Here is a 20,023-nt window from a genome sequence, read left to right on the forward strand (position 1 = left end):
TATGTATATGCCTTATCCTTTTGTCTGTTTGCTAATATGTGTTGAACTTACTTCTACAGTTTTTTCTCTTCAACTTATCTGGTCAGCTGGTAGGTTACAGGTAGAGGAAATGCATGGTTAAAGCAGGTTACAAACAGCTCTGTCAGTTTTACCATACACACGTATATATTTACTCAAGATATAAATGAGTATGTAGAAAGTGAGTTTAGCGTTTTAATGCAACTAGAAATTAATAGATAAGCTAAATGATAGAAGTAATAATAAATGAACGATAAACACAACCATAATAATAACAAATATATTCTGTTATCTCCTTAATTGTTTTTTATTATAACCTATAAGACATCATAAATAACATCTTTTAATTACATTATTAATGGTTATAAGGGTAACTAATACACCGACAACTGTCTGTGGACCATGAGTGGCATTGGGTTTCGGGACTTGTGGGTTCTAGCATCCAAATTCTGGCCCATACTTGAACTTCCGTACGAGCAGTCCTGTTTTGTATCTGTGTTATTCAGATCATTTATCGTAGGCAGGATATCCCCCATGCCCACATTTTCGTTTTAAAATCATACCTTCTGTATTTCCTTAACAAATCATATAATTATTATTTTTTTTTCATATAAAGATTCAATTCATCTATCAAACCATGCAACAAGTATACCTACAACAACCAAAAGGCCACATAAGCCTGTAGAACCATCAAAAAGCACTCTGGCATCGGTAGACATTCGAACTTATTTTCCTGAAACATGGCTTTGGGAATTACAAGCTATTGGGTAAGATGCTCACTTTCCATTTGGCGTTTAAATTTGGTTAAGATATGTCTTTCTTAAAAAATATATTTCCAAAAGTTAGATACAACCCACCATATTGTCTTCTTTGATGGCATCTAGATTTTGTTCATTTTTGAGCGTGTGATACTTATTTTCATACTTGAAACAAGTATACTCAAAGCCTTGTGGGAAAAAAAAACTGAATAATGGTTAAAAAGAGTTTGTATTTGTTTGGCTGTAAATTTTCTCACTGAACTGTCACCATAATACATTTTAAGGACGAATAACAATATAAACAAATGTAAAAAAAAACCTTAGTCGTTAAAATATTATTAAGCAAAAGTTATGGTGGTGGATTTTCAGTAGATTAACAACTGAAAGGGCGTTATGACCTTTACTTATGAACTTCTTAATGGTGTAATACGAAAAATTATCTTAAGGATACATATATATATATATATATATAAATACAACATTTTTTGTTATAGATGTACGCGCCAAAAAATATATGTTTCAGTAATACTGACACGGTCATTCATTTGTTGCCTCATACATCTATAATAAAAATGATGTATTTTATGTAATAATTTCGTCAGCACTGTGCAGCACTGAATAATCGCTAGTACGCCTTGATATAATACAGATGATTGTGTAATATATTTAGAATATATGTATATATATATATGTTTCATGTTCTGATATTAACTTTCAACCATAACAAGCAACACCTTAGAAAAAAAATCAACCCAGTAATAAATATAGCTAATTAGATACATTTTTCTTACATGTTTATAGATTAGAATGAATTGTGTCATTTTGAAATTTCTCTAGCATGTATGTGCATTGATTATATACGTATTATTCCGTATATTAAAATTCACTATATTTCAAATGTTCTAGCTAATGTTAGTAGATGTAATGCTTAGAAAGTTAGAAGTTTGTACTACTGGAGATGATCTTAAAGTTCAAAGGCATTTGCGACACTTGCTCTCCGAACTGTCGAGTGTGTTAAAAAATAACTAAGATATTTTATACTATTAACTCGGTTTTCATTTATCGAAATAGCGTCATCCAAACAAATCCTCGACCCTTTCGTTATAATGGGGTAGTTTAGTGATGTGTCGTTATTCTTTTAACCCGTGATTACCATGTGCGTTAAACCTTTTCGCAATATATATAAAATGGTCACTTATGAATATGGCTCTAAATGAATCCTCTCATACTTAATAAAAAGTTCTTTATTTCTGTTGAAATTTAGTTTTGTTAGACTACATCTTTTTTCAATATTGTTTAATTACATCAGTTTCTTATCATTATCTAAAGCTTTATAAATTAAATATTAGTACGTATTTATATAAGATAGGTTTGTAAGGATAAAAAATATTTCAAAATGTTTAGCACACAAACTTTCTTATTATATTCGTGGTTTTTACTCTCAATTGCTAAGCTAATTTTTGTGTGCCCAAACCGGTTCTAACCACATTCGATCAATATTTTAAGAACTTGGTAGAGTATTCTGGAGCTTTCTTGGTACACCAATAGAAATTTTGTAAACACCCTCCAGTCCCTCCACCTTCGCTCCCCAGTGGCACAGTGGTACGTCTGCGGACTTACACCACTAGAAACCTGGTTTCAATACCCGTGGTGGGCAGAGCACAGACAGTCCATTGTGTAGCTTTATGCTTAATTACAAATAAACAAACCTTCCACCTTTCTGAAACACCCTAAGGCTTTCCTAAAAAAGAACAGACGTCCTACTGTTCCACAATTGTCCCTTGTTTGCGGCTAGAGGCTACTTACCTACAACTGCTTTTCCTAACAGATTGAGTATGTATCACATGCACGATGCGGCCCACAAGTCTAGCATATGCGTCCTTGGTATTCTGTTATGCATGCGGTGTTTAGGCTGATAAGACAACAGTTTGTTTGTAATTAAGCACAAAGCTACACAATGGGCTATCTGTGCTCTGCCCACCACGGGTATCGAAACCCGGATTCTAGCGATGTACGTTCGCAGACATTCCGCTGTGTCACTGGGGGCGATAAGACAACAGACACTCGTGTAATGACTATATTGGTGTTGTGGGTTTGCCACCAGCACATGCAATGTCGTGAATGACAGTGTGGAAAACTGGTAGTGTTGTTGGGAGGATATAAGGCGGGCACACTGTCATTTCCTTTGGGACATGACCAAGGGTTGTGAAACACTGTGTGCAATTAAAGCTTTTCTGGACTATACCTAGCAAATCTAATCTTCCCTCACTTGTTCTCCTGGTAAACGACGATCAGGAATCCTACCATTAGCTTTAAAAAGTCGGAAAGGTGACTTGTCCGCAGTATTCTAACTGTAAGTTGGCATGTTGTCTTGCCCAAGTAACACGTTGATGGAGGTGAATTCTGGTTATTATCAGTTTGCAGATAACCATTCCTGCAAAATAACCTACTTTTCCGTCTCACTGTTCTTCTGGATATCCTGGAATGAATGTGTTCACGGCCATGGCAATAGTTAACTTCCTCCTGGTCGAGATAATCTTGTTCAATACGCGCACTGGGAGCAGAGGCATTTTCATCAAGGATCACAAAGTTATTGCCAAACCATGCCCTAGCATATGGGAGAAATATTGTCTCCATTTGACGCCTGAGAGAGCTTCCCTAACATTTACTGCAATACCTCCTGTGTGTTCCTTGTTGGAAAGACCTATCATCAGTTTTAACAAGCCGGAAACAAGATCTGAAAAGATTATATGTCTTCAATGTCCTAACTGTAAGTTGGCCAATTAACACGGTGATGGAGGTGAATTCTGGTTAGTATATCGGTTTGCAGATAACCATACTTGCAAAATAACCTTGTTTTCTTCTAGATTACCTGGAAAGAATGTGTTCATGCCATCCCTATCATAAGGGTTTGTAAGACTTCATGCGATCTTGACATATTAACCTGAACAAAACACAGTCACCTCGAGCATTAGTTTTTTGGCGTCTACTAGTAAATTTCCCTTAAACAATTATTCATGTAGTTCGATGAAGTTTCAGGATTCGGGATACAGTTCACTGGGGGTACCCTACTGTTCTGGCAATGTCCATTTGCTTCTTACCATTTCTGGAGAGTCGAACAATCTGACGACCTGTTACTTCAGACACGTGACGAGTCATGGCTCTACATCAAGTACAGAGAAATTGTTTGAACAAAGCGTTGATCTGTTTCGACAAATATTATACCAAAAGCACACTTTTTTTATATAAAACAGTTGTGTTTGTGTATTTTGACGAACAAATGCTCTAAATAACTTACACAGACCAAAATAACAACTCGTACATGTTTTTCCGATCTTACGCCACCTTCTCTATTACTGATTAGACATTTACTCAATAAATACTCCATGAACATAGACAATAACATCAACATAGAACAGTTGACCAAAACTGTAGTTTTGTTCCTACTGTTTCTCATATTTTAAAGATACATAAATGTAAGAATTATTCAAGTATAGGAACAATCATCTCTAGGTTTAAGGTTGTAATCTATTGTAAAACACCATAGCAGTAGTTTATGTACAGATTAAGCAAACGGGAATGAAAAATCAATCTGCATCAACAGCTCAACTGTCTTATCTTGAAACCGAAGTTAGAATATCTTGGAGGTGTTAAATATGATATTTGAAAAAGTGTCATTGTCTTTCAATCCTATAAAACTTATGAATAGGTGTTATTAAATGTTTATTATGTATTTGTCTGTTTTCTAGAGAGGATGGGCAAACGATTTTCAAGCGTCACCTTCCTCATACTATAACAGAATGGATTGGTAACGCTGTTTGCATGGATCGAAACAGAGGATTAGGGGTCAGCAACATAACCAGTGTCGTTGGTTTCCAGCCGTTCTTCCTTTCCTTCACCATACCTTACTCCATTATTCGAGGGGAGATAGCCCAACTGGCTGTTACCATTTTCAACTACTTATCAGAATGTATACCTGTGAGTTCATTATATTTGCATGAATAATTAATAGTAGTGTATAAATTTAAAATGAATTGAGTTTTGTATATTAAGCAGGTTGCGTTGGTGTCACAAAAATATTGTCAATTATAATCCATGCCAGTAATTAACAAACAAGTTTTATTTAACAAGATGTGAAATATTAGTGTAAAGTGTAAGTAAAGTTAATTCTATATCTCGTTTATCATTGTGTGTGTAAATATGTATATATACATACATATATATATATATAGTGTTGTTAAACATTTGAAAGTCAATAATTTATAAGTCTTGTTGTTTTAGCGTAAGGCTATAAAATGAGCTATCTGCATTTTGTCTATCCTGAAAAATCGAACTACTGATTTTAGCATTGTGAGTCCATAACTACCGCTGTCCCACTGCAGCATAGAAAAAAAAATATTTAGTTGAAGTGAATTTGGATGTTTATAATAAAGACTAACACCATGATAATTTTTTCTTCCTTCATGCCCCCATGTGGTACAGCGGTATGTCTGCGGATTTACAACGCTAGAAACCGGGTTTCGATACTCGTGGTGGTCAGTGCTCAGATAGCCCATAATGTAGCTTTGTGCTTATCTTCAAATAAACAAACAAACACTTCCGGTTCTGGTTTCTTTTAGTGCAAAGCTGCTATCCCAGCTAGGGGATGACTAAATGCCGAATTTTAGCCTTGTAGGTCCGCAATTTCCCGCTGGCTCACGTGAGGGCAGTAATGTAAGAAGTTTGTTTGTTTCTTTTAAATTTCGTGCAAAGCTACACGAGGGCTATCTGCGCTAGCCGTCCCTAATTTAGCAGTGTAAGACTAGACGGAAGGCAGCTAGTCATCACCACCCACCGCCAACTCTTGGGCTACTCTTTTACCAACGAAGAGTGGAATTGACCGTCATACTATAACACCCTCACGGGTGAAAGGACGAGCATGTTTGGTGGGACGGGGATTCGAATCCGCGACACGTAGATTTCGAGTCGACCTCCATAACCATCTGGTCATGCCGGGCAGTGCAATTTTTTTTATGTTTGTTCATAAATCAAGTGTCTGTTTAGTTGTACATTCGAATTAAAACAAAATAAACAAAGCTGCGAAAATTATGGTTTATGTTGTGTAAAAGTTTAGCGCCGAAAAACCATAGCAATTAAAACTTTGAGGTCATAAATCTGATTTTGGGTAAAAAATACGTTTCATGTATTATATATCTTCTAACTGCATTGCTTCTAAGAGTTTTTTTAAGTTTTTCAACGCTTCAAAATATGAGGGTACGAAATCCGTGATGTGGATCTCAAGAGAAATATGTAAAGTGATTGTTTTTAGTTATGCACAAAACTACACAATGCGGTTTCTAGCGTTGTAAGTCCGCAGACATACCGCTGTGCCACTGGGGGGTATATTTAAAGGGGAACACATTCGAATATTGGGGCAGGTCAAACATAAAAATACAATTACAAGCTGTTAATATGAAGAATATGGCTGTAAGCTCACGTATTTAGCTCACCGTTACATCTTTCTTTTAGGGTTTAAATAACTCACTACAATATTTCGTCATCCTTTGCTGCTATTAAAATTTTCTTATACTTAATTTTTTTATTAAGTTTCTCCAAAAGTTTGTAAGCGATGCAAGTATTCAATCTGACCAAAAAAATTGATCAGATATTTCTTGTTTTTCGAAATTTCAAATTAGATAGCAACCAAGCTTTATTGTGAACCTTTTGACTTTCAATTTAGCCCCCAATGGCACAGTTACAACGATAGAAACTGGTTTTCGATACCAGTAGTGGTCAGGGCACAGATAACCCCTGGTATAGCTTTTTGTTTCATTTCAAACAAACTATAAATTTAGATAACAAACATCTTTGTTGTTCCAAGAAATTGTGAATGGAACATCGCGAACATTATCACCGAACAAAATTACACCGTTATCAGTTTTTCAAAGGACAGCGAATATTAACATAAATTAATATTATATTTTGCTCGTGGATTAATATACAGAGTTGAAGAATATAAAAATAAGATGTGTTCTGTAAAAGTAAAAATGCTCCACCAAACTGTAAAACCAACCTGCGATGACCATTTTCAGAATTAGAGCACTTAATTTTATTTAAGTAAAATATACGAAAATAGCTTCAGTATCAGAGTAAATTATTGTTTAAATGTTAGAAAAGATACATTTTCGCTATACTAGGACTTCAAAGATATATAAAAGTTATAACTATAATCTGCAACAAATCAGTTGTATTCTATAATTAACATTACCTCTACAGTTTGAACATACACAGAAGAGATTAAACTCTTAGAATAATGATTTGTGAGTATGAAATATGAGGATATTCTGTTGGTTAATAACAAATGAATTAGAACATTTTGATTTAGAGAAATATTTTACTTGCAAAGATGATTGATAGAGAATTAAACATAAGACACTACGTATTAATTCTTGTGATTTTCTAAAGGTTAGAATATCTCTTGATGACAGCCAAGATTTTATGATTATTGGCGCCTCCACAGAGAAAGAGTTCTGTGTCTGTGGAAAAGACAGCTACACATATCCTTTCAAAATTCGAGCGAAAACTCTGGGACTTGTCAATCTTACCGTTGGAGCCCAGAACATAGATAACAACGACCTCTGTGAGAACAAAATTACAACATCTCTCAAAGCTGCGGATGCCATAACACGACATTTACTGGTCGAGGTAAATTTATCTAATAATCTATTAAAATTTTACCTTAAGAATTTCCATTCATAGACTGGAAGCATTCTAAATTACTTAACTCTTATAATAAAATTTTGTGTTACAATATGACAACAACAAATGTAGTTTTTATGGGAATCGAAATCTTTTCTTTCTATACAAGATTTGCCTTTTTTGTATAAATCTTTTTTTGTTTTATCGGTGCTGAAGATGTTCACCACTTGTGTACAAATGAATACTTGTTTAATTAACAAAAATATGTGAATGAACATTACAAAAATATGGTATTACAATTTTCATTAGACATTAGCAATATTTAAGTTTTTTTTTTTTTCAAGAAAAGTTTGATACAGGTGATTCATATAGAATTCTTTGAAATTTTTGGTTTGTAAGTTTCTGTAAAACAACACAATCCTGTTTTAATAAGTTCTATCTAATAGTCACAAAAATCATAGTTTACTGTCTTTGACCCATACGTTAGACGATACTCCGAGCGTTTTCCGAACAACAAATCTTTCCGAAATCACTCGGTTTATTGGTCTCTTAAATTGTAAATTTTCTGTCTATTTCTAAGATCCTAAAGTGTTTCTTGCTTTTTTAATTATGATTTAATTTTCAAATTTTCCATATTTTTGAATTAGAATAACCTTTTTTCTTACAGGCAGAAGGTTTTCCTAAAGAAGAAACCAAAACAACGTATGCTTGTCTGAAAGGTAAATAACAAAAACATCTTAGTGCTATATACGTATAAAAAAAAACAAGCTACGCCACTGAATTAACCAATGTTATGGATATTGTGATAACACAGAATCTGATGGTTGTTCGTATAGGCAAAATATTTTAGCTACTTATTTGATGATAAATGTTTATTTCAGATTTTGTGCCGTACACAGCTGGGATTTTTGGAGCTAATGTTATAAATCGTTTACTTTCGTTAATAATATTTCGAAAAGAAAATCATAATTAATTTAACCATTCCCAACTTAACTGACTGCTTTTTTATCTTTACACGCCACAGAGCTTCAAACTCAACAGTATATGGAAAACTTTGAATTAAAACCACCAAGCAACGTGGTACACCAATCAGCGCGTGCATTTGTTGCTGTATCTGGTGAGTTGATTTGCTATATTTCTATCTTCTATAACAAAGTTCTTCTATCGTTAAACATTGAATCATTACCCAAAATTAAATGAGGATTCCAACGAGATCATGTAGTTGGTTGCTTTGTTAGATAAAATATCTCTCTGGTTAGTATGGATACGGGTTCTGATACAACGTCAGAACTTGGTCTTAACATAAAACGTAATAACATTTGTACAAGTTTTTTCTCTTTTTATACTTATTCTAGCTTAATATCACCAAGCTGTGTGGTAACTTTTTAACTTTAATCAATGAATTCGATGACGAGGAACCCACTTTGAGACTAATAATGGCTGGAGACAGCTTAAATGGGTAATGAAGAAAAACTTTAATATAACAGCAAATGTACAACGTTTCGACAAGGTTTTGTCATGATGAAGCCGTCTCCAGCCATTATTAATCAATGAATGTTGAATATGTGAAATCACCTAATCACAGATTCCACATATATATAAAATATGACAGTAATCAAGCAATCAGGAGCTTACTCCTCACTCCCAACATCATCACCTCTTCAGCTCTACTGCTGTAGATTTGATAATGCTCTTTAATAAGCATCGTCCAGTAAAGAAACGAGAAACTTAGTTATAAATTCTCTTCCTGAAAACTCGTTACATGGATTAGTTTCACCTCTGTTGGTAAACACTTTCTAAAAATAATGCATGTTGAATATTCCATGAATAGCATACCTTAGCTTAAATTCATTTACAAGCGCATGACATTCAGATACGCTCAGATCTGTCCTTTTCTTCTATCAGATTACCCTGATTCTATCAGATTACAGTAATTCAACAAGACTAACCGTTTTAGAAACAATAATTGAAACTGAGTATATAAAAAGAAATAATTACTGTGCTACCAATTTAATATGTCGATTCTTATCGTCAATTTCAACCCACTTATATTCGGTCCTTAACGAATCTTTAATAATGTTTCTATCAGTAATTAGTATAAGTTTTGCTCTATCCCTTTGATAAACAACTGTCAGCTATTTATGTAAAATTTGAAGCTTTAAATTATTAACCTAATTCCAATCTTTACACATCTTTGTTTTAAATTTTTGTTTCTATTCTTTGTAGTTACACGATGTAACTATCTTTGTTTTATAAGGCGATTTTATAGTTTTAATAAATTCTTAAAACATCATTCACATGTTATATTCTATACTTATTAGATTGTTTTTCAATGTTTTTTTCTATGTTTTGTAGTGTCGAGTTCCTTGCAAAATCATTATACTTAGAGACATCACTAATGAACGCACTTTAAAATTTTATTCATTTTTCAACTTTATATCTAATGAAGGAAAACAGTATCGTTAAATTGATTTGTTTTCTGCAAACAAAGAGTCATTTTATATTTTGAACTTTATACCAAACCTAATATTTTCTAAACATACATTTTTAATAAAGAACAATTCTTTCTTCACTATTTTGTATAAATCTTATCTTATACATCAATATATCTAAAATACTTGGAAAATTATTTTCATTCAGCTTTAGCTAACCGCAAGTTTACGGTAACACGTTTTTTTTTTATTTATTAACTAACAAGTTTAAGTTATGCAGTATTCATAGCACATTCAGTTTTGTTTGTTTTTTACAGGGGACCTCATGGGCCCAGCTCTTAACGGACTAGAAAGTCTTGTGCGTTTACCTGTTGGATGTGGAGAACAAAACATGATCCTTTTCGCGCCTAACATCTTCGTTTTGAACTATCTCACATCAACTAATCGTGTTACTGATGACCTGAAAACTAAAACCATAAATTTCATGCAAACTGGTGAGCTATAAAAGAGGTCAAAGTTAACGTGTTAAATGAGTCGTGTCTAAAAACGAAAACAGCAACGGTGTTTTAATATCTGAAAATATAAAAACAAAGTTAAAATAATTTTAAAGAGCTATATGGCCACTATTCTGATCCAAATTAATCAGATGGGTCCATATGAAGATCATTTTACCGAAATGTTGACCTAATAATTATCTTTCTATTATATCAATTTTAACTACCCTTTGTATTGTTTTCAGTTAATTTGTCTAATTTTGTTTCATATGTTGTAGAAGATTCGAAAATGCTCGGTAAATATCCATCACAATTTATGAAGTTATAATTATTTAGAATATTTTGGGAGTAAGTAGGCATTTTCTATTTTTCACCACTGACGTTGTCTGCTGCTATAATCATGGAAAAAATAACATTTTACTTCACAGCTGTCCCCAATGGTTCAGTTGTAAGTTTGAAGGCTTACAACGCTAAAATCCCGGTTTCGATACCCGTGGTGGTCACAGCACATATAGCCTATTGTGTTTAATAACGAACCATCTTCAGAGCTTTTTCGAATTTTTGTCAAAGAGAAAATTACAATGAATTAAAACCTTTCTAAATCATGAAATAATGAGAATATTCAAACTGGATGTCATTTCGGTTTTATGGTCTATCGAAGTTTTAAATTACAAAACTACGTACTACTAGAAGGAAATTGCCCTAAGAAAAGGGGAGAAACGACTCGTAAAAGGATTACCCATCTGTAGTATTTCCTATCGAAAAGTTAGTTTGTATTTTTGATCTGAACGGTGCGTACACGATATATTGGCTAAACGAGCAGGTCAAAGACCTAAAGGTTCAAGTGTGATCACTTTATTTTCCATAAAGCATTGCCAAGTAGCTTTAAGCTAGTTAATATACTCCTACTGATCTTTTAACACACACCCATCACGAGTCAGGACAGCGTTCTTTAGTAGTAGCTAGAGGACGGCTTGTAAAGTTTAAACGCGAAAATGTTCAAAGTGGCATTTGTAGGCTTTAACTAGTCAAGGCAAATAATCCCGTGTGTTTGATTTTGAGTTTAGAAAAAATGACGAAAGACAAGCGATTTAATGCATTACCAAACAATACGAAACCTGGTAGTAAACAAAGATAAGAGACTTAACCAAGAGTTTAATCTTGATTGGTGCTTTGCACTCTCCTATTGTTTTGCTTTTTATGCTTGCTGTTCAATTAAGACACGAACGACTTACCCTTAGCAACAGTTGGATAAGTGGCAATTTCCTTGTAGCCCATATGATTGATGGTGAATTTTGCCAAAACTGCTATAGGTGTAATTATGAAGTCTGTTTAAACAGCTAAATTTCCCAAAGATTTATAAATGAAATCTGAACGCCCCTGTGGACAGTCTCAATTAACCCATGCTTCTTGTACTGCGCTACTATGGCAGTGACACGTTGACGAATTTCAATTTTCGATGGTAGGTCCAACCTATCGGGATACCAGGTAGATTATTAGCTGAGCTGGAATCTAAACCAAGATAATATGGAGTATCAACAGCATCAGTGGCATCGATTGAAGCTTTCATTTTATGGCTTCAATGCCATTTCCTAGAAACAAGAACAGCACTGACATCAAGGTCATCCTGAACTTCATCAGCATCGCTCGAAATCGAAGATTCAATCACACCATCATCAACATCGTATTTATCTTCATTAGTATCAATACATTCCTGAAATTCAAACTCATTCTCATCAAAACCATTACGTTTTCCTACTATTTTTGCTCGTAGTGCAATCGGTGCTTCACTTGTAATTGCTTACCCCTACGTTTACGATGTAACTTTGTATTTGGGGACAAACCATCACAAGAAGACCCGCAGAGTCGCACACAAAGCGCATTTAGGACACTTACATTTACATGTTAACTTCCTCATAAATGACACTTGTTCTTAGTGAAAGGTCTTTACTAAGTATGTGGTCCCTTACATGAAATACATTAGATGCCGAGTAGCCAAATTCTTATTATTCTAATTGGTATCTCCATTTGCTGTTAATTAATTCGAACACATTTTTATATGTGGATAAAAAGCCCCTCCAAAGTGCGAGTCATTTAGTTTTTAAAATATATTATTCATGATCTTCGTTTAACAACTATCAATTAATGAAATACTTTACTTTGATTAACTAACGTTCGTTATATCATGTTAAAAAATATAATTTGTTTTCTACTTTATTTTCTTTCAATAATTTTATTTTTATTGCATGCTTTGTAATCGCAGGCTTGAATGAACTTATCTGTTCAGAACTGTTTCGTTGTGTTGTGGTCCCTGAAAATGTAAGGAAATGGGTTTGTGCATATTTTTTCTATTTTTATCAGGCTATCAGAGAGAACTGAAATATCGTCACCAAGACGGTTCTTATAGTGCATTTGGTGAAAGAGACAAAGAAGGTAGTCTTTGGTTGACGGCTTTTGTAGCTAAATCCTTTTATCAAGCAAAGAAATTTATCACTATCGATGATACGGACTTGGAGAAAACGTATAATTGGATCGTCAAACAGAGACGAGAGGATGGCTGCTTTCATTCAGTAGGAAATGTGATACATCAAGCTATGAAGGTTAATTTTTCCTTTTTCTCAGAGCTTATTTTAAGAGACGTCAATTGTGACTGTATTTACAATGCATCAAAATGTTTGTTAACCAACGTGTTCTGTAAATTTAACTATTCTAACTACATGTTCTATATCTGCAATAATACACAGATTCTCTGAGCTGTAAAAGTAGTGAGTATTTAAATCTTTAAGTACATTTAGCTAATCATATTTTCTTTATTAGTGTAATTTCGTTAAGATGCAATCCCCCGGTAGGAAAGCAGTAAATTTGTGGACTTACATCGATTAAAATCTGGGTTCGATTACCCGCAATGGACACAACAGATACCCTAAGTTGCTATAATCTAAAACAAACAAACATTAAAGTATATACTTCGAGAATTACCTTTAGTTATGGAGTGCGCTCAATCTTTTGGAACAATATACAATGTCAGGATTTTATTGTTGTATTAAAATCACATCATCTTCTGCACCAGTTAAATAAAGCAAAATGAGATTTGTTAATTCATGTACAAAGCGATAAATGGCGTTTATTACAATACCTTAACTTCAATATATTACATAAAATAAACAATATTTGCTGGAATTCAACAGTTTAATAAAAGTCGAATTTTAAAAAAGTTCACTTGAAACATCGTAGAAGACTTGAAAAAATAGTAAGGAAATGTACCCAACAAAATCAACATTTTTAACTGAAAATTCTAAACCACCCATGTTTACAGTTTTCCTTGTTATATACCTTATTGATACCATTCTTCCAATTCATATAGAATTATTTTTTACTGTAAGATTTGATCTGGAGAAATTTTTATAAGTAAACAAACACCAATTTTAGACATTTCATAACAAAAATGTTTTACCTACGACTTGTTACTCAAGTTTGTGTATTTTTTAGAAAGGAAATAATTAAATATAAATGTAAGCTAAAGTTGGTATGTTTCACCTAAACCAAACGTACCAATACTGCCGATTCAAATGTAGTGATTTTTATAAACGATATTAGTATAAAAAACTAAATTTTTATTTCTAAATATCACACAATTCTGATTGATAAGAAGGACGCTTTTTAAATACTTATACAGGGTGGAGTTGAAGGCAGTGATCAAGCCCTGACAGCTTATGTTTTGACTTCTTTATTGGAATATGGATACTCTACGAACGATCCTGTCATCTTGTCTGGCTTCTCATGTATAAGAAGCATTGAATCTTACCCTACCTACCTTCTAGCTTTGATGGCTTATGCTGTTTCTTTGGCAAACTTACCACAGAATGAGTACTTGGAGCAGCTCGAAGAAAGAGCCGAAATTAGAGGTTGGTAAACATAAGATACTTTTTTAAGGGGCTCGACATGGCCAGGAATTTAGGGCGCTCGACTTGCAATCTACGGGTCGCGGGTTCGAATCCCTATCCCACCAAACATGCTCGCACTTTCAGCCGTGGGGCGTTATAATGTGACAGTCAATCTCACTTTTAGTTTTTAAAAGAGTAGCCCAAGAGTTGGCAGTGGGGAGTTATGACTAGCTACCTTCCCTCTAGTCTATCACTGCTAAATTAGGGACGGCTAGCTCAGATAGCCCTCATGTAGATTTGCAAGAAATTCATATCAAACAAACAAACTTTTCTAAAGCATGCTTTCCTCATGAACAATAAGAAATATGATCTTTTTATCCTCCTTACTCCTATAGTATCAATTACAAAAATATACAAGTAAAACCATTTAAAAGTTATTTATCAGAAGATACCATCGTAAAAGTAAACTAACTTCCGATAAAAATCAATAAAGAGACATCCGATTAAGAATAGGTTAGAAAATATATTTCTTAACCGTGGTCACTAAGTTATCATAACAAAATTACATTGTTCTTATTTTCTTTATATGAAATATCTTATGTTATTGAACTCATTAGTGCATAAAATATGCTCGGTAATTTATAGGAGAAACAAAAATCGGGATCTTAAAATACAATTTTACACATGTTATAACTTAAATATAACAGATAAATGAACCTTGGCAATATTTTTCTCAGATTCAGACACGTTAGGATCTTAAAGTTGGATCACCTGATGATGTTGAAAAACAAATAAGAAAGTCTATTTAGGTGTTTTACTTTATGAAGTCTTTGTGAATGTCAACACGTCTCTTCACGCCAGATAGTCCAATTACTTGCACTTATCATTACCAATTAAATCTTTATAGATAATACAGAGTATAATGTAAGCAATATTATGTGAAATTTCACTGAATTTTGACGTGTGTTTGCTTACTTCTAAGGTCACATGAAATTTTGGAAGACCGACAAGGATTCTAAGCCTAACTCTATGGACATTGAAATTGCAAGTTACGCTTTGTTAGCCTTAATGACATCAAAAGGACAGGATGCTGTGGGAAACGCCCAACCTATTGTTCTTTGGCTAACATCGCAAATCAATTCTCAAGGAGGATTTATGTCAACCCAGGTTTGTATAGTTAAAGTGAACTTGAAGATGCAACATTTAAACTTGGATCTATAGTCGTCTCTTTAAAGAGGTGTGTCCTTCGGATTTCAGGAATTATTTTTTAAAACTCTTAATTTCTTTTAGCAAATATAAAACCAATCTATGCAAGAGCCATAAAATATTAATTGGTTGTATTGCTTACCTTTTTAGGTCAAATATTGTAGTCTCATTCTATCTATCACGGTTTCCGCTATTATAACTAGTACTAGTTTGTGGTTTCAACAAGTATACATGTGATGCTGCGCTCTTCTCAAGACGTTATAATTAAAGTTTTATTATTCTTTCGTCTCATAATACGTTTCACAATTTTCAAACAGACTTGACAACACAAAGACATTTGTGGTTGCGCAGTTCCCAGCTATAAAAATCGTCCACAATTGTAATGATAGATGAAACTTTTAATAAGATACAAGAACATTAGACGTCTGGTGTTCGATATAGCAGAGTGCCATTTGGAAACGTAGAATTTTTCAACTATACAGCGCTTTATTTAAATGGTTCAGAAATGTTTAGTTTTCAACGGATGTAAGAAACTTATTAAGAATAATTATGTACTCAGTAACAAAGTGAAGTTTCTTCATACTTAATTATTATGCCTTGAATAGTTAGTAAACTAACCTGGATAAGAACACACCCTTGGCCTTCTGCAGTCACTTTCAGAACAGTGGGAATCTCCTTTACCGCCATCTTCTGTAAGACAAGTCTGTTGTCATCGTTCACTGAGAAATTCATTTTCATCTCCGCGTTTTCTACGTTAAGTTGAATATTCGTGGGACCAGATTCAACAAACATAGCGTACAATGAAAGGGCGTGAAGTCCAACAACCGTATCCTTAGAGAGATAAAAACGCAACTTCGTATCGGTTACATTTAAAATATTGTGTTCTTTATAGCAATATTACAAGTGTACATATATTGCAAACTATAGAAAATGTAGCACCAGCATTTCAACTTGTTGGGAGGATCATTCGTTCAATATCAAAATTCGTCTTTTGAGGAAACTATTGTCGGGACTTAAACACCGTAATCTAAGTTAATTTGCTATTCTAAGTTTCCAATTATATATCATTTGCTCTTACAAAGCTCTTTTGCTGTACTGATTACGTGTTATTCAGCCAAATGTATTACCTTGTCGACGTTTCTAAGACTTGTATAAATTATATTGTAGTTCGTATTATGAATACTTGCATTAAACTATATAAGCACTAAATTCAGAAACAGTCATGAATAATTTCCTCAATGAAATGATTCATTTGTCTGCTATATCAACTCTGAATGTAAGCATCAATAACTCTCTACATACATGTTTCAAGCAGTTAATTTTTCAGTTTGTGTCACTACAAAGAAATTCTACATATGGGAGTAAACTAATAAAGCACAAATGTGTAAGTTATTAAAAGTAGACAGTAACTGAGTTTATACACTTACAAAACCTACCGTATGATACTTCGGGCGACTACTTATAACTTTAAATGAATAAATAACATTAATTGCTCTTCATAGCTATATTTTTGGTAGGCTTGTCGTACAATAAACGTACTGGCGGATATTCATTATCAGATGATTTCAAATCTTTATCACACATGTTTAGGTTTGAAGAATATGTTTTAAAGTAGATAGTTATGCTTACTTCTGTCTTTGTTGTATGTCAGTTATCTAAATGAAATAATATTCTGTTCATCATTTAACAACTGTATCAAATGTAAACAGAAATCATGTTGTTAAATCTGCTTTACCTTAGTAGTGTTATTAAAGCAACATTAATTGGCTGTATACATCTAGGTTACGCTGAAATACAACATTCCGAACTCCAGTACATTTGACAGCGAAGACTTTACCATCAGTGGTTCAAACTCCACCTCTGACTGCAAAGAAAGTACTATACACTTTTGTGTCAGGTAAGTTTAACAATTAAAAAGTTCCGAATAAGTCAAATAATCCCTGGTATTAAAACACAAAAGAGATTGATTCTTAAACAGTAACCCATTTCAATTGTCGATTTGATGAAAATGTATTTGATATCTTTCCCTCTCTCTTTGCCACAAGTTTCTTTATTTTTGCAGACAACCACAATCTTTAGAAACTCCCGGGATGTCTGTCGTCGATATTAATATGGTTTCTGGTTATACTCCAGAAAAGACATCTTTACAAAAGGTAAATTACTGTAAAAAAGTTTGAATGCATTAGTTATTTTGAATAAATTTATAGGTGGATGTGGTGTTTTTAAAATTGATTTCTGTTCGTAGTTACCAAGAACAAAATCATTATTAAAATATATATGCATGATACTTTAAAGTCATCTAAAGCTTTTAAAGTGCAACAAACTTAATGAAACTTAGTTGAAAGGGCGGAAACTGCCGATTGTACAAAAACAAGTGTAGAGGACTACACTTTGTTTCTACAACAGCCAGTTACCGTCCATTCAACTAAGTTTGATCACGAATACTCTGCCTAAACAATTTATCAAAGACTTTCAACAAACTACTTCATATCCTTATGGAAAGATTTTTACTTAGAGTAATGGTAAGCGTAAAAGGACTTAGGTGTTTAAACTTACTACAACTGATGCCCTATCTCCCATTCATTGGTCGTTACTGTTTAAAGTGAAAACATAGAAGAAGAAGTAAACCTGCCTAAAATACAAAAATAAAATGGGTTAGGCATTCAGTGCATGCTTAATTGTATCGATCAGAATAACTTAATCGGATTCAAATTTTGTTACCTGGGCCTATCAGTTTTAAATGTCCGTATGTGAAATGTGACAGAATTTGAAATACATTACGAGGTAAAAAAGACTGTTTTAAGTGAGTTAGAAATTAGGCAAGTAAGAGAGGTGTGGTATAATGGAGCCCTTAAATGATGTACGATACATTGTAGACGAAACAGACTTGGAGTTTAGATTAAATATAGATTGAAAATCTAGTGTGATATTCCATTTTTATTTCAGTGCTGAAATAACACTAAAGGCACGATCGAGATTTATGTGTAGCAATAACTGCATCCAACCTTGCCAAGAAATGATAAACTTTGCTATAGGATGTTCCATTAGACGGTATTTCGAATATTGGTGCTATTGGTTGTTTATATTAGATGCTATTTCGTATACTTGGAATATAGGCTTTAACTATTTGATAATAGTTCTTGTACAAGTGCTATAGACTTCATATAAGTTTTTCTTCGGTTGTTCATAGTAAAACTTTTGTTTATATTGTTCACAACGTTTCACCTGGTTTATCATTAGATGAAATCTTATATCTCTCCTGTTGATATCAGGTAAACCGGATAAAACATTTTGAACAAAACAAGAAAGGGTTTTATTTTGTACAACCGATAAAAACTTGTGTGAATTAAAAAAAGGAACAGCTAAATGCTATAGACTGTTTTTATTGAATGATAATTTTAGACGTATTCTAGATACTGTTCTTATTGGATGATATACTAATGCTATAGGCTGTTGCTAATGGATGATATTTCCTAAAACACTACAACTGAAAAAACACTTCAACCCAGCAGAAATCAAGATATTTTCAAGTAATTATGAAAATTTAAAGTTATGAGAATATATTGGCAACCAATTGTTTGAATTATAACTAAAGACAACCTGCACACGTCGTTAAAATTCCTTCATTTGTATTGTTTATTAACGTAATTTCAAGGTTTTAATGGTACATGTGCAAAATAAAAGTATTTTGACACATATTGTACCTATTTAATGAAAGACTATAATTCAAAAATAAAAAAGGTTAGGATAATTTCTAATATCTTTTACATTGCTACAAGGAAAAGTTCTATCAGTTTAACTCTGTTATTCTTTAGATACTTCTAAATTAATCCAGTTCTTATAAATTGCTATTTTGTCTCTAGCTTGTTCTCAATGAATCATCTGAGATAAAGCGTTTCGAAGTGGAGAAGAATAATGTGTACCTGTATTTCACAGAGGTACGTGGTTCCCTATGAGGTTTGCTATGATTTTGATGTTCAGTAAGAATGCTGTACTTTATTTTTCTGTTGCGTCTTTTATCATCCCAACTATTATATCAACGTTTATAATAACTATTATAAAGATGCTTATAATAAATATCACAAATATGCTTATAATACTTATTATAATAATGTTAATAATACTTATTATAATAATGTTAATAATACTTATTATAATAATGTTAATAATAACTATTATAACATTACCTATAATGTGCGATAATTTAACATTAAACAAAGAGTGTATTCAACTTCCAAAAACGGTATAATACTAAAAATTGTCTTTATTAAGCCATTTTAAAAGGGTTATAGATATGTTTCTATTGCTGCTTCGAAGCTGCTCTTATCTATTCCATATGTAATTTCCCCTCAAGATTGGAGGCCTATTCTAACTCAAGAATAAGTATGCATATTTAACTGTCCATGCTATGCAAACATTACAGATTTCTTACAGGAAAAATGCTTGGCCAACAGAGGAATTTAGTAACTTGTATGTGAAATGTTATGTACGTGGGTAGTACATTAAGAAAAATTAATACGAACTTTTTTCAAAGCGTCCCAAGATTCGCAGAT

At 33.1% G+C, this 20,023-nt stretch overlaps 1 protein-coding gene and 1 long non-coding RNA gene across 2 annotated transcripts; both read left to right on the top strand.

Annotated features, from left to right (window-relative positions):
- The first annotated feature begins 1 nt into the window (after position 1).
- Positions 2–15,485, top strand: LOC106473606 (pregnancy zone protein-like). Its single transcript, XM_013934287.1, has 10 exons — positions 2–89; positions 635–785; positions 4,526–4,754; positions 7,221–7,460; positions 8,122–8,173; positions 8,479–8,571; positions 10,204–10,380; positions 12,742–12,980; positions 14,057–14,285; positions 15,247–15,485. Exons 1-10 carry the CDS (start codon positions 2–4, stop codon positions 15,483–15,485), a joined length of 1,737 nt encoding a protein of 578 aa, XP_013789741.1.
- A 1,756-nt stretch (positions 15,486–17,241) lies between these two features.
- On the top strand, positions 17,242–20,023 carry LOC106473605. Its single transcript, XR_001291689.2, has 4 exons — positions 17,242–17,367; positions 17,533–17,623; positions 19,334–19,408; positions 20,005–20,023. It is a non-coding gene; the product is annotated as an uncharacterized LOC106473605 (long non-coding RNA).

This window comes from Limulus polyphemus, unplaced genomic scaffold (assembly GCF_000517525.1).
Source record: "Limulus polyphemus unplaced genomic scaffold, Limulus_polyphemus-2.1.2 Scaffold6318, whole genome shotgun sequence".
Classification (NCBI taxonomy): Eukaryota; Metazoa; Arthropoda; class Merostomata; order Xiphosura; family Limulidae; genus Limulus; species Limulus polyphemus.